We start from the raw sequence: 14,540 nt of genomic DNA, 5'->3' as shown, positions 1-14,540 counted from the left end.
GTATGGGTGAAAGCACCTACCAACCAAGCTACTGTACATAAAGTGCAGGAAACAATACAATTGTTATGCTTAAATTAATAATAATAAAAAAATACTGTAGGCTTTACATACTGAGAATGCTCATGATTATTTCTTTGATTAATCTGATAATACTTAAAACACATGCTATGCCAACAACCACATCTAGCCTAATAATCCTCAAACAATGTGCAAAGAAGACTATATAATATATGCTATACATTTTATACAACATCAAATTTAAAGTGCAGATACAATTATAATAATAAACAAAAACAATAAATATACAACAAAATAAACATTTAACAAAGTATTAAACGGTGATTAAATGTTTTTCTTTAGTATTTTTAGTTGAATCGGCACCTTAGTCTTTATACTGTATCAAATGGTTAAGTGGTGGTAACATAGAAAATTATCTATACACTAATTCAATCCTCTGAAAATAGTAACACGTCACAATAATCATATTATTTTATCATGTAATGTATGGGACGAATATTTTTTCTACCATCCTGTGTATGTGTGTATATGCAGATACAAGGTTTATATGTTCAATGCAGATGCACACTGAAAAACTATATATGTATGTATGTGTGTTATATTATATATTTAAACAACACAAACAATACAAGCTCTTTGTCAAAGCTTTGTCAAAGTCTTCTTTAAAACCTTTATTGTAGATTGTGCTTATACTTGTGTTGCACACTTTTCCTGCCGTATCTTGTTCTTCGACCCCCGCTACTATCAATTACAATAAATTCATTGTTGCAGTCCTAATCAAAATCCAAAAGATTCATATTAGGCAATAAAATATAATTCTTTGATCTCTACTTTTTGTAGTGTTCGACTGGCAAGAAAACAATTCAGTCACGCTTCCAACTCTTGTACTTCTGTCAGACTGCCTTCATTAAAACAACTGTCCTGGACACAGGTACGTACATCTAACATAATCATAAATTGTATATATATGTTAAAAAAATATATGTAATGCTATAGAATTACAGCTGGCAATATAAGCAACAACACTGGCAGTAACTGCACTACAAAATGATTAATTGTATAAAAATATAATTCCATATTCTCTGCTTTTGCCAATTAGTGAAGAAATTGTAGATTAAAAAAAATGGTGTTAGACTGGCCAGCAAACAATTCACACACTTGCCCCTCTGCCAAATTGCCTTGGCAACAATAGCCGTCCTGGCAACAGGTATGTACACCTATGCACACAGTTTTCAAGGCCATTCCTACTTCAAAACGTTTAAAATGCTTCCTCAGTTCTGCAGCTGTCCTCTTTAAGCTGGCCCAGTTCATACATACCCATAAAAATGTCAAGTGCTCTTTCCAAAATGGCCACATAATACTGAGTAGGATAAACAACACCTGGATAGAGACACTGCAATAACGTGAGGCTTATTCCCTCCCCTCTGAACCAGACACAAGTCACAGACAAATGTCCTCAAACTATAGCAACACACACACACACACACACACAACACAAACTGATCCTGTTTAAAGCCAGGGTCTCTGGGAAGAGAAAACATCTTTAAAATATTTACATAAAGATACACAATCAAGACCTTTATGATGACGAGTCTACATGCTGTAGTTCTTAAAGTTGAATTTTAGCAGCTGGAATCTTACATGATTTAAAAATCTATGCATTTTTTTTTTCTGGACCGAATTAAATATTGCTAACACACTGTGTATGTGTGTGTGTGCATTCGATGACAGTTGTTGTCTTCCCAGAAACATGATACATTATATATTTGTCCCACCGGCTCCTCCTCTGTTTTGTGCAGCACACCACTGATTGTCTTCAAAAACTAGTCCTTGCCGGTAAGAATAAAGACTTGTTAACAGTGTGGAGAGGCAATTTGTTAAACAGCCCTTGTCATAGCCTTTACTCAATTCCGCATTTGTGCCGCCGTTTCTGTTTAGCCTATGTGTACGTTAATACTTCTCCTATTGGAACAGTGTACACGTTTGGAGCTGCCCTTTTCTCCAAAATGGAGGACATTCTATCTCTGAGTACTCTGCTGTGCTCCAAAGCAGCTCCCTCCCTTGCATTTGTCAGGCCCGTTTTATACAGCCCGGTTGTAAACAAATAAGAAGTAAACTTGGCCAAACTCTGAGAGAGAACTCTTTGACTACCTCGGTTTTATTTTTTCATCTATCTTTTACAAACCATTTCCAGATATTTTCCTTTAGAAATGGCAGTGATCTCACTAAGACTTGTAGAAAACCATATGAGTGCCGGGGTTAGCTGAGGACACGAAAGCACCTTGGCAAACTTACAACTTCCCTATTAGAATCCAAGATACATTTTTCACATCAGTGAAATGCCTGTGTACTCGTTTATGCATTTAAATAGACATGCTGAAAAGATCCTTGTGGTGTGCGTGCCTTTACCGTATGCATACGAACTAAAACATAGGAGAAAAGCACAAGAAGGCTTTTATTTGCATGTACACAAACAAACTTCACATTTGATAGGAACAGACCTTGAGAGAGCATGCGGCCAAACAAAAAGTAATACGTAAAATAGATTCGTACTTCACGAGCATTACTTCGCATCAAATTTTAGGAACGAATAGGGAGGAAAAAGATTCTCTAAGTTAATGCTGCAACACATGACTGACGATTATGTATGCAAAAGGGCGGGAAAGAGTTGTTGGCACACTCGGTGTGGAAAATCCCCATTGTACCAAAGTAACTCTTCATTCTGAGGTAAATGTTACTAGTCTGCCAGGTGAGGTCTAAACCTTGCTGCCTAAAACTGGTTTTCCTGATGTAGGTGTGTGACGCTGTTGACGCTGCCTCATTCAGGTCATCTGAGATGAACGATGTACAGTTCACAGTACAATCTATGATGTGATACAACTGCAAAACCATGCATCACCGGGAGTAAATAAGGAGAGCAAGGTGGAGAACACAAGGACGTCTTCGTCCTTAGTGAGCGCTGATGCAGCTGCCGTTCAAGGGAACACAATTGCACTTTTAGAGAGGCTCATGTACAAAAGACAAAGGGGTCTCAACTTTGACCTGGATTTAGCATACAGTCGAAGCCTATATTAAGAATTCCTTTTTAAACCCGCAAGCTGTTGCGTGCAGCATTCCCGCTGACAACTAAAGTCCCGCTCGTGGTGGGAAACACAGTCTGAATAAAAAATGCTAATGTAAATGTAAAACACACATACAGAAATGTGACATTTATCAAAGATCTAGTGAGTCTAACCAGCCCTATCTGCACATGTCTTAAAAATAGCATAAAAATAGGAAATCTCTCATCAAGAATAACCTTTTATTCAGTTAAGAAGAATAGAATTTATATTTCTAAGATAAAGCTCAGCTCAATTAGGAAAAGTGGATAGCTCACCAATTCTGATAGATCTCTCAGATTAAACTGTCAAGTAATTACCTTGCAAGCATTCACTAAAAGCAAAAAAACAAAACAAAAAAAACAATTTGAAATGTTTTCTCAAGGGTTAATATATGCATAAGTTTCATCAACAGAAACTGAGATCTTAGAAACTGTTCTGAGATCGGTGTGAAATGCAAGCATTTATTTATTTCAATTGGTTGAGTGTATTTTCAAGGTTTAAATGGACAATAATATATCTCTTTGCATTTTCTGTCTTCATGGGACATTACTTAATTTTAACCAACTCAAGCCATTTTACATAAACACAAACTACATATTTTAATTCATTTTTACATAAGTATCTTTGTAAGATTGCTGAATTATTGTTGTAGACCCTTGAAAGAGAAAATCAAAGTGTGAACAAATTGCCAGCATCTGTGTCTGACCATTGAAACCATGGGTTCCCCTTAGGCTATGTCATGAGTTTTGATGTAAAATTGTTCTTCTACGCAAGAGAAACATCATCATATACTAAAAGTCTTACAATGAGTAACAATCTTTGGATGGGTCTACATAAGCCATGATTCTCAACTCAATATGAAATCATGTGTCCTGACGTTTAGTTCTAGAATTTTAGTTTTAATGTAATAAATTCTTTTTTCTTTCTTTCTTTCTTTCTTTAAGTTACATATTAATGCACTTTTGCCATATTTACATGATGCCAGTAAACAGTGTAATCTATTTTGGAAAATCAAAAGAAACCAATATAAACAGCCCTAAAGTAAAATCACTCCTCCTACTGGTTAGGCCCAGAACATCTGAATAAATAAAGAATTATTGCCAGACATGTTTGCATAATTAAAACCCCAGAATCTACAGTATGTAAAAAATAATAGGTTACACAATATCAGTTCGGGAAGGAGTGCTGTTGACCATTCTATAGTCAAGGATTTCCTCAAACCATGTGAAGGCCTCCTGATGCAGGATACCAAGCTATAAAAAACTGAATAATCAAACCGATGATCATTATGATGTGAATAACATAGCACATGACAGGCTGAAATGTAAGTGTTGCAACTACATCATAAAGAAAGCAATGCCAAAAGGTCAAATGAATATAATGCATAAAATATGAATACCCTCCCCTACTGTCAATAATACTACATTGCGTAAGAATGGGTTTTTGGAAATTTGTTGAGCTGAGATACCATAAGGTAATATTTTCATATTAATATTTTTGTTTGGCTCAAACTGTAAGCACATTCAGCCTTATATATTATGTGTGTTTCTATAACGCAAAACTGACATAAGTACTCCATCTTGGTAAAGCAGTTAATATGGACATGTGCATTTGTCTCAGTTTTATTTTCTTGTTCTCCTGTTTGAACCACAGTTTAACTTTTTTGGCTATCATTACGGTTTACCCTTGGATTTTGATGAAATGCAACATGTGTTGTACTGAAATAAACAGCATTGTCTGATCATAAGAGGAATTAACTGACTCTGACCTTGACATTTCATTACATTAGTGAAGGTCACCATCCAAACTAGTGAGATGGTTAAGATATCCCTGAAATCTGACTTAGTTAACTCTAGTCTAATGGTACAGCAAACAGCATAACAGTATAAACAATGCTATCAAGTACCGATTTAAGAATAATTACAACGGCCCTTCCACTGTGACAAATCATCTTACAAAATTATTTTAATTCTGTAGACCTATAATTGTTTAATTGTGATTAAGCATTGTTAAAGCATCATTCTGTCAAATAATCAATTGCACACCAACTGACAAACTCTTTAAAAGTGTCTCGCAGTGGCATGTGAGCATTACGTTTGAAGCACTAAGAGGGTTTGATGTTTCCAAAATAAACAGCACACAATGCCTCCTTTTGATCTATGAATACCAATATTCCTAAGATCAGGATACATTTGTTGTTTTTTGGTCCCATTTATCATTTCTATCTCGACAAAAGAATATGTTTAACATTTCTTTAAAACTTTAGTAAACATTAACAATAGGAATATAAATTCATATTAACCCTAAGACACACTAACCCTAAAGTATACTGCATCTATCACAAGCAACATAAATAAATAAATAAATAACCATTCACAGAAATTAAACCACTTTGATGTATCATTAAACATCCACAAACAATATTCAAAAGTGATGGGGCATGAATGTTTTAAAAAAAAATAGTGTAAGCATGATCACGACCTCTTATACTGCACAACTCAATGAGCTGATCCCTATATAAGCAACAATCAGTATACACCTTAGATCAATAATCAATCACACCAATAAACACATTACTCTTTAGTACAAACAAAAAGTTTGAAAAAAAAATTATAAGCTAAATAAAAGAAACATAAAGCCACTCAAGAATGTACAGCTCTCACTGGTTAGTCTGTACATAACCTCTTAAACGTGTATCTCTTTACAGACAAAAGTGTCACATATTTCCAAGATTCACATAACTGACATAGCTAGAGCTATACTTTTCATTACTGAAAAGTCCAGAGAAAAGAAAAAAAAATAGATAAACTATTTTAATAGTTAAACTATAATGCATTAACACGTGAAAATCAATTGCAGGAGGGATATAGTGCGACTGTTGTGACTTCCAAAATATGTATTTGTATTTGCAATACATTAATGTAGCCTATAAGTAAAAAGTTTATTTTCGGTTTTGGTATAAACAGCCCTAAACTAACATAAAACATACTTCTCAGGGTCTTGTTCACACATAAAGCAACTTTAAACTCGGTAAAGCTGACAGACTAACACCCTTCACGCAGCCAAGGCCCTCCTCCCTATCCTAGCTGTCCAAAACAGCCATAAAACTACACACGTTTTTTATTGATACACATACAGTACGCGACTAAAAAAACCCGCTTCCAACTGAATTAAACAGGTGCGTAAGTATAAGAATAAAGTGTTCAAATGTATGCGGAGCAGTCTTCTACTATGTGTGGGGGGAAAGCTTGATTCAGACTAGGCTAATAAGCTATATAGCCTACTAACTTGTATTTTCCTTAAATTTGCTGACTAAAATGAAAACCCAATTTGCTATAAATATACAAAGAGTTAACTTACTCGACGTTGCCCTCCCTGCAGACTCACAAAGAAAAAAAAGCGTTCTATGAAAGGAGGCCGTATCAGAAAAAAAGTGCAGTGCAAAAAAAATAAAAAAACAACACTGAAATTTTGTTTCTAGTCTATATATTTGAAATAATATTTTAAGTTAAACATGACTTGAGAATGCTATATTTTATGGTGACTGCCTTACGTCACTTAATGCATGCCTAGCTATATATAATATCACTCTTCCATAAAGGCATAAAAAAACACAAATAAATACACAGGGAGAGATTCAAGTTTTCAACGTAAAACTGACGACATTTGACATCGATTGGAGTAATGAATTAAATAGATTGAGCCAAAAAGTGGTTATTCAGACATCTACAAGTTCAGAAGAAGACAGCAAAGCTAGCAACAAATACATTAACGCAGAGCGTCACACAGGGTTAACAGAACAGAGGTCATGATTTATTTAATAATAACAATTCCATATACGCCAGCACTTCACTTAAATTATCCTTAACGTTTAATGAAGTAATATTTGACCGTTAAAATATAATTTGTGTTTTTATCAATAAGTGTAGGGGTAACGTTACAGTCCAACTTCCAAGGCCGCACTGTCAACCGTGAGAGAGACTGGTGCTCAGCAAAAAATAAATTAATAAATAAATAAAAGGTGCTAACAAACATAAACATTGTCAAACAATATTACGGCATTTTTTATATCATAAAATAACAAGGTTACCTTGTTTCAGCTCATTGGTTCAGCTAAAACATTCCAAAAATCAAAGTAGTCAACATCGAATAGAATCTCCCCAGAAAAATAACAACCTTTTCATGTCATTTGCTATAAATAAACAGATTATATAAGACAGACATTTTATAATACAGCGTCGGGAAACAGAGGGCATATCATAAATTAATGAAAAATCTGTCTGGGGTGTTTTTTCCACTACTGGCCAATGCCATGGTTCATATACCCGCCGTCTCGTACTACATAGAGATAACAATACTATCAGCGCTGTGATCGGACCGCTGCTTGAAGGCCCCGTTACCTCAAAAAACTGATGACGAGCCGCTCTATGTTTTGCCATATGAAGTTTTTTGTGTTAAAATGGCCGAGTGATTTATTGTTTGCTTAGCCTACAAACGCGTGCGTTATAGGCAACAAGCTGGCACTTCACAACACGGAGTCAAAAAGAGGTCATTCAGTAAGTACAGGCATTAGAATACGGAACAGATGGCCATTTATCTTTTGTAACTAAAACTACATTTCGTCTTCTTTACGTACTACTTGGAGCGAGGGCTAAAATTCCGGTCACTTTGGTTAGGCTGCGTATCCTAATTTAATGATGACAAATAACGGACGTGTTAAAGCGTCCGATACACTCCCTACAAAACTCCATAGTTTCTATAGAATTTGTCCGAGCTGCTAAGAACGTCTACACAAAACAACAACATACAAAACAAATATGTTTGTCTCAGATATACCGAGACCGGAGGCTAGCGCGCAAATCTACCGGGGTCAATAAAATATTAGCAATAGCCCGGAAAATACTGGGATTCCAGATAAGCAGCTGAAATGTTTAAATCATCATATCTATCTCGTCTTTTCCTCTAGTTCAACAGCTCGTTTTGTATCGTATCCCTGGCGGTCTTTAATCGCTAATTCTTGACACTTAACACACGGTTAGAGCGGTGTTATTCTATCAAATATTTTGGTCCGACGTAGGGAAGTCCTTAGCGGCTCTGTTGAGTCGTATTGTGCTTTTCGTGTCATGGTTTACTGTAACGTCTAACACTTCGCAAAATAAAAAGAATGCAACTTATAAAAACTACCGACAAAGTCTTCATAACCTTCCAAATGTACAACTACAAGAAGATCAGTGGTCAAGCAATGAATTATACGGTCATTTTACCTGAGACGTCACTTCAGGCAACCACGATTCTTTTTTGTTTAATATAAAACAAACACTGGCTGTTTTGAGAGAACTCAGCCTACAGATCCTATAATCCAGAGTGGCAATTCTTTTACAACTAATTGTAATTTCACAAGTTTTCTCTATCTTCTTCAAAGCTGGTCTGTGTATAAGACATTGATGAACAAGAAATAAAGTCTTGTATTTAAGCTATTAGTATATGCTTTATACTTAAGTTTTTTTTTCACCTCATATCAAGGGAATGACTGCTATTACTCTTATAAATAGCCTAACATAAATAGTATAAGTACCCTCCCCCTCCTTTCCCTCTCCCTATTTCTTACCTGCTGCTTTAAGGGTCTTTCTTCTCCAGTGGCTACAGCACTTCACAGCTTCCCCGGTTTTCCCCAGGCAAGAACTGAGTTTATTAATATTGTCCCTTACTTTGTTTCATTTCTCACTTCCATCTTCTTTCATCTCATCAATAAACACACGCTGCAGCCTACCTTCGGAGAGGACATCACGCATCTCACTCGTGCCCTCCCATTTTTTCACTATTCGTGGAAGATTTTGGGCAGCCACGCCTTTCTACTGGCGATTGGAACAGAATGGACTTTCTTGAAGCACGTAGGTTGTGATATAAATCGTTCAACATTACTTTACCCCAATCGGTGAGCCGCACGCCCTCCCTTCCGCGCGGCGAGGAACGTTGAAACTGGCTCCATTGTGGCTCTGAAAGTGAAACTATTCTGCCTTATCGCAATTGTTGTGTTTGAACCAGCATGGACACTGTGCATCCTTAGTTTCTTAATTATCGGTCACTGTACAAGTGCACCGTTTTCCGTTAAGTATTTAGATGCGTTTGTTGTTGTCCCCTTTTAAGGAGTTTCTGCTTGCACGCGCTGCTTCTTGACCATAAAAAAAATGCATATTGCAAAGATGTTGATGTCTTTTGATGTTATGAGCGCGAATTAAAGTACTTGAAATCTATGTCCCATCCTCGCTCAAAAGGCCAGTCACCCGAAAATCCTGCATGTTAATCATTTATAGATAGCCTACTTTAGATTGGTTAGGGACGATGTCACTAAATATCTCAAAATCATATCTGGTCCCACATTGGACGATGACGCTGCCTGTCAGTGGGTAGACCAACAAGCTAGATTGTTCACCGTGCCTTTTACGTTCTACGCATTTCTATTTTCTCATTTATTTATTTTTTAACGTCCCTAGCTGACCTCAATGAAACGTAAGGAGAGTTGCTGACGGTAATGCTGGCCAATCAGATCGTGAAAAGTGACACCGAACTTATTTCTTCACCAATACGTTCGCAGAGCCGTTGTGACTGACACAAAATAATGCAATAGTGGATCACGAGTCCCCAGCTAAACTGAGCACCCCCCTCCCCGACCCGCAACCCCCCCAGTCTAGACAATGACAGGTGTGTGCGTGCGCGCGCGCGGTCGTCTGTAGTCTAGACAAGGAATAATCAACCTTCGAGCCTAAGTGATTTTTTCTTCAGCCGCGTATATATGTATATATATATATATATATATATATATATGTGTGTGTGTGTGTGTGTGTGTGTGTGTGTGTGTGTGTGTGTGTGTGTGTGTGTGTGTGTTTAAAGAATACAATCCTTCAAACGACTGATCGTGTTATGATAGCAGTAAACATGCAGTGAATCTTCAATATTGTGTCCGGATATTGGCAGTGATGTGGTTATAATTTAGGATGTCCCACTTAGGTTTCGTTATGTCAAAAGTCCAAAGAGACACATTTACAAACAATTAGTCATTTCTTGCGTATATATATATATATATATATATATATATATATATATATATATATATATATATACAACCCGAATTCCGGAAAAGTTGGGACGTTTTTTAAATTTTAATAAAATGAAAACTAAAAGACTTTCAAATCACATGAGCCAATATTTTATTCACAATAGAACATAGATAACATAGAAAATGTTTAAACTGAGAAAGTTTACAATTTTATGCACAAAATGAGCTCATTTCAATTTTGATTTCTGCTACAGGTCTCAAAATAGTTGGGACGGGGCATGTTTACCATGGTGTAGCATCTCCTTTTCTTTTCAAAACAGTTTGAAGACATCTGGGCATTGAGGCTATGAGTTGCTGGAGTTTTGCTGTTGGAATTTGGTCCCATTCTTGCCTTATATAGATTTCCAGCTGCTGAAGAGTTCGTGGTCGTCTTTGACGTATTTTTAGTTTAATGATGCGCCAAATGTTCTCTATAGGTGAAAGATCTGGACTGCAGGCAGGCCAGGTTAGCACCCGGACTCTTCTACGACGAAGCCATGCTGTTGTTATAGCTGCAGTATGTGGTTTTGCATTGTCCTGCTGAAATAAACAAGGCCTTCCCTGAAATAGACGTTGTTTGGAGGGAAGCATATGTTGCTCTAAAACCTTTATATACCTTTCAGCATTCACAGAGCCTTCCAAAACATGCAAGCTGCCCATACCGTATGCACTTATGCACCCCCATACCATCAGAGATGCTGGCTTTTGAACTGAACGCTGATAACATGCTGGAAGGTCTCCCTCCTCTTTAGCCCGGAGGACACGGCGTCCGTGATTTCCAACAAGAATGTCAAATTTGGACTTGTCTGACCATAAAACACTATTCCACTTTGAAATAGTCCATTTTAAATGAGCCTTGGCCCACAGGACACGACGGCGCTTCTGGACTATGTTCACATATGGCTTCCTTTTTGCATGATAGAGCTTTAGTTGGCATCTGCTGATGGCACGGCAGATTGTGTTTACCGACAGTGGTTTCTGAAAGTATTCCTGGGCCCATTTAGTAATGTCATTGACACAATCATGCCGATGAGTGATGCAGTGTCGTCTGAGAGCCCGAAGACCACGGGCATCCAATAAAGGTCTCCGGCCTTGTCCCTTACGCACAGAGATTTCTCCAGTTTCTCTGAATCTTTTGATGATGTTATGCACTGTAGATGATGAGATTTGCAAAGCCTTTGCAATTTGACGTTGAGGAACATTGTTTTTAAAGTTTTCCACAATTTTTTTACGCAGTCTTTCACAGATTGGAGAGCCTCTGCCCATCTTTACTTCTGAGAGACTCTGCTTCTCTAAGACAAAGCTTTTATAGCTAATCATGTTACAGACCTGATATCAATTAACTTAATTAATCACTAGATGTTCTCCCAGCTGAATCTTTTCAAAACTGCTTGCTTTTTTAGCCATTTGTTGCCCCCGTGCCAACTATTTTGAGACCTGTAGCAGGCATTCAATTTTAAATGAGCTAATTAAGTGGATAAAAGTGTAAAATTTCTCAGTTTAAACATTTGCTATGTTATCTATGTTCTATTGTGAATAAAATATTGGCTCATGTGATTTGAAATTCCTTTAGTTTTCATTTTATTAAAATTTAAAAAACGTCCCAACTTTTCCGGAATTCGGGTTGTATATATATATATATATATATGTATATATATATATATATATATATATATATATATATATATATATATATATATATATATATATATATATATATATATATATACATTAATAATAATTTAAAACAATCCCTCCATAATATCATTCCTCTTAGTATGATGTTTCCGGTTTGGTTGCACGCTTTTCTTGATATTGAGTTCCCCCTTTCGGTTATAAACATGAACAGCAACGTTTAACCGAGAGGTTCACCGGGGGACACGCACATCGTCTGCCCTACATAAAATGTACCCATTGTAGGCCGAGGTGTCAGCTGAGGACGACTTGCAACCTAGAAACGGCGGTTTGGCCCCTCCTTCCCTTTGTCAGTCCGACAGTCTTCTGGAGTATTCTTATTTTCAAAAACAGATTCTAAAATCGGCATTAAACTGCAGAAGCGGCGTTTCAACCATGCGAACGGAGTTTTCTTCTTTTTGATCAAACCTTTTTGAGACCCCTCACGATTTTATCAAAGGCGTTGTCTCGGGGAACTGTGCCCAATGACATCATCCCCGCCTTTTGTATACCGTTGCTAGGGGTTACAGGGTGACATTTTTCAAACAGTCCTGCTGTAGATTTGTTCGGGATACGCGATACAGTTTCTGTATTAACAAAAAACGGACTAAACACAAAGTTTGGTATTTATTTTGAACAGATGTAATGCACTTGAAATCCTTTCTTAAAGAGCGAACGCTAACTAGGCTATTTGATTAATAATACTGCAAGAAAGTACACTACTTACCTTTTGTGTATATCGTTTTTTTGTAGGCTATACTACAAGAATAACGTTATACACTTTCAAACTTTGTGAGATGGCAGATTCTGGTCTATCAGAAAAAGCACTTATCACCGAGAGTGCGGAGACCATTCGTGCTACCTCAGTGTTCACGGACCCTTATGAACGCTCTGTTAACTATATGGAGACTCACAGTATTCTTCAGATTTTCCAGGTGAGAAAGAACAAAGCAGCAGTTACTGATGTATTTTCTTACGAAGAAAATGGGAGACAGTGATGAATTGCTTTGCACAAAATGGCGAAGGACAATTCAGAGCAATAGAAGTTCCAAAAAATGGCTTAGCATGCTAATATTGCATGAATCCTATTTATTTAATAAAACTACATATTGTTTTATGGGTATTACAAAAAAAAAGCTCTGACTAATTACCAATATCATTTTAGCAGCAAAAGAAACATCCAGGAAAAAAAAGATTCTTCATTGTATTTTTCACTCATAGTCTTATTTGTGCTATTTCAGGACATCACAGAGAAACTGGTTTTTGATAGACCAGACGATCCACTGCAGTTCATGTTAGAACAGGTATTTTTTTAATCAGATTTTTTGTACATTCCAACACATTGTCATTATATAGATTATTTTATATATCCAAACTCTTGACTGACTTAATGGAAATTGTGAGTTTTTCATGAACAATTCTTGCTGAAAGTATATTGAAGAGACATAGGTTACGGCCTGAACTATTGGTGATCAAAACACTAACATTATCTGATTTAAGAGAAAGGGCTTGTGAAATATATTGCATACATTTTTACCTGGCCCTATAAACAGGTTAATTTTTGAAATTGTATATATATATATATATATATATATATATATATATATATATATATATATATATATATATTATTAATAAGAAGAAGTGACATTTTTGAATAAGTGTAAAACATCCTAATCACAGTTGATTTTACAAAAACTTTTGCAGGTGCAAATGAAGATCAAAATCCGTGATGAGTCAAGCAACAAATTTCTGAAATCATAATGAATTCTAAAGCAAAGTAACCAGGGCTTTGCAACAAATTGAAAAAAGTTTATTCTTTTATTTATATATTTCTTTAAATAAGGTGTATTGATTGCTGTCATTCCATGACTCTGTATTGTTGTTTCCAAGCAACTGTCTTTACATTTTCTTTTTTTTTTGCTCCAAACTTACCATGTTTTGCCACAATTTTTTGAGAGTATTAGCATTCATTTTCAGTCAAACAGCGCTGAAATCTTAATAATGTAGTTTGTGAGTGTCTTTGGCCTAAATATCTCAATGAACGCACTAAAGTGGAAAGTTAGAGCTATTAAATTTAATAAATAAAAATAAAATAAAACATTTATTTAAACATTCAGATTGTTACTGTTTTATGAATTAACTATGTTTTATAAGATAAAACAACTTCTGTATAAGACATTATACAAGTCTTCTCCAAAATAAATAAATCAATAAAATGCTAGCTAGACAAATGTAGCTGGCTTTTGCAATGTAGGCCTACTTGAATTTCAATGGTAGATTTTGGCTGCGCAAGTAAAGGAAGTCTTTGTTTATAGTAGGGTCTTATTTAAGTGTATTTCTATAGTTATCTGCTGTATATATACTCTAGAGAAACATCTGGTGTTTCAAGACTGGTGTATCACATGCAGTCATTTCATTTGTAAATAAAAATAAGTTCAAAATATCTTCACAGTTACATTGTCTTTTAATTTGCATTTATTATTGTTATATATTTCTTTTAGCTTTGGGGTAAAAGTGTGTCAGTGGCTAAACTAGTAATAATTGAAAATTGCCTCCAACCGTGGGAAATGCTATAAATACAGCAAATACTCTTAAAATGTGCAAAGTTGTTTCACTATAAATATTATGAATATTAAAGTAATTCCTAG

The 14,540-nt window shown here is 35.8% G+C and overlaps 2 protein-coding genes across 3 annotated transcripts in view; one reads left to right on the top strand and one right to left on the bottom strand.

The window, feature by feature from the left end:
* The window catches only part of LOC132140775 (zinc finger and BTB domain-containing protein 20-like), a 62,661-nt gene extending 53,547 nt beyond the window's left edge, over positions 1–9,114 (bottom strand). Inside the window, exon 1 of the mRNA XM_059549740.1 lies at positions 8,728–9,114. The gene's annotated coding sequence lies outside the window, so the exon portion shown is untranslated. The remainder of the gene's footprint in view (positions 1–8,727) is intronic.
* Positions 9,115–11,993: 2,879 nt separating this feature from the next.
* Positions 11,994–13,984, top strand: tex55 (testis expressed 55). Of its 2 annotated transcripts, none has more exons than XM_059549745.1 (4): positions 11,994–12,531; positions 12,687–12,824; positions 13,131–13,193; positions 13,597–13,984. In XM_059549745.1, exons 2-4 carry the CDS (start codon positions 12,687–12,689, stop codon positions 13,651–13,653), a joined length of 258 nt encoding a protein of 85 aa, XP_059405728.1. In that variant the 5' UTR covers positions 11,994–12,531; the 3' UTR covers positions 13,654–13,984. The 2 variants fall into 2 exon arrangements, with proteins under 2 accessions (XP_059405728.1, XP_059405727.1); XM_059549744.1 differs by having other exon boundaries at positions 12,001–12,531; positions 12,643–12,824.
* The last annotated feature ends 556 nt before the right edge of the window (positions 13,985–14,540 follow it).

This window comes from Carassius carassius, chromosome 5 (genome assembly GCF_963082965.1).
Source record: "Carassius carassius chromosome 5, fCarCar2.1, whole genome shotgun sequence".
NCBI lineage: Eukaryota > Metazoa > Chordata > Actinopteri > Cypriniformes > Cyprinidae > Carassius > Carassius carassius.
This window is presented reverse-complemented; position numbering and strand designations above follow the sequence as displayed.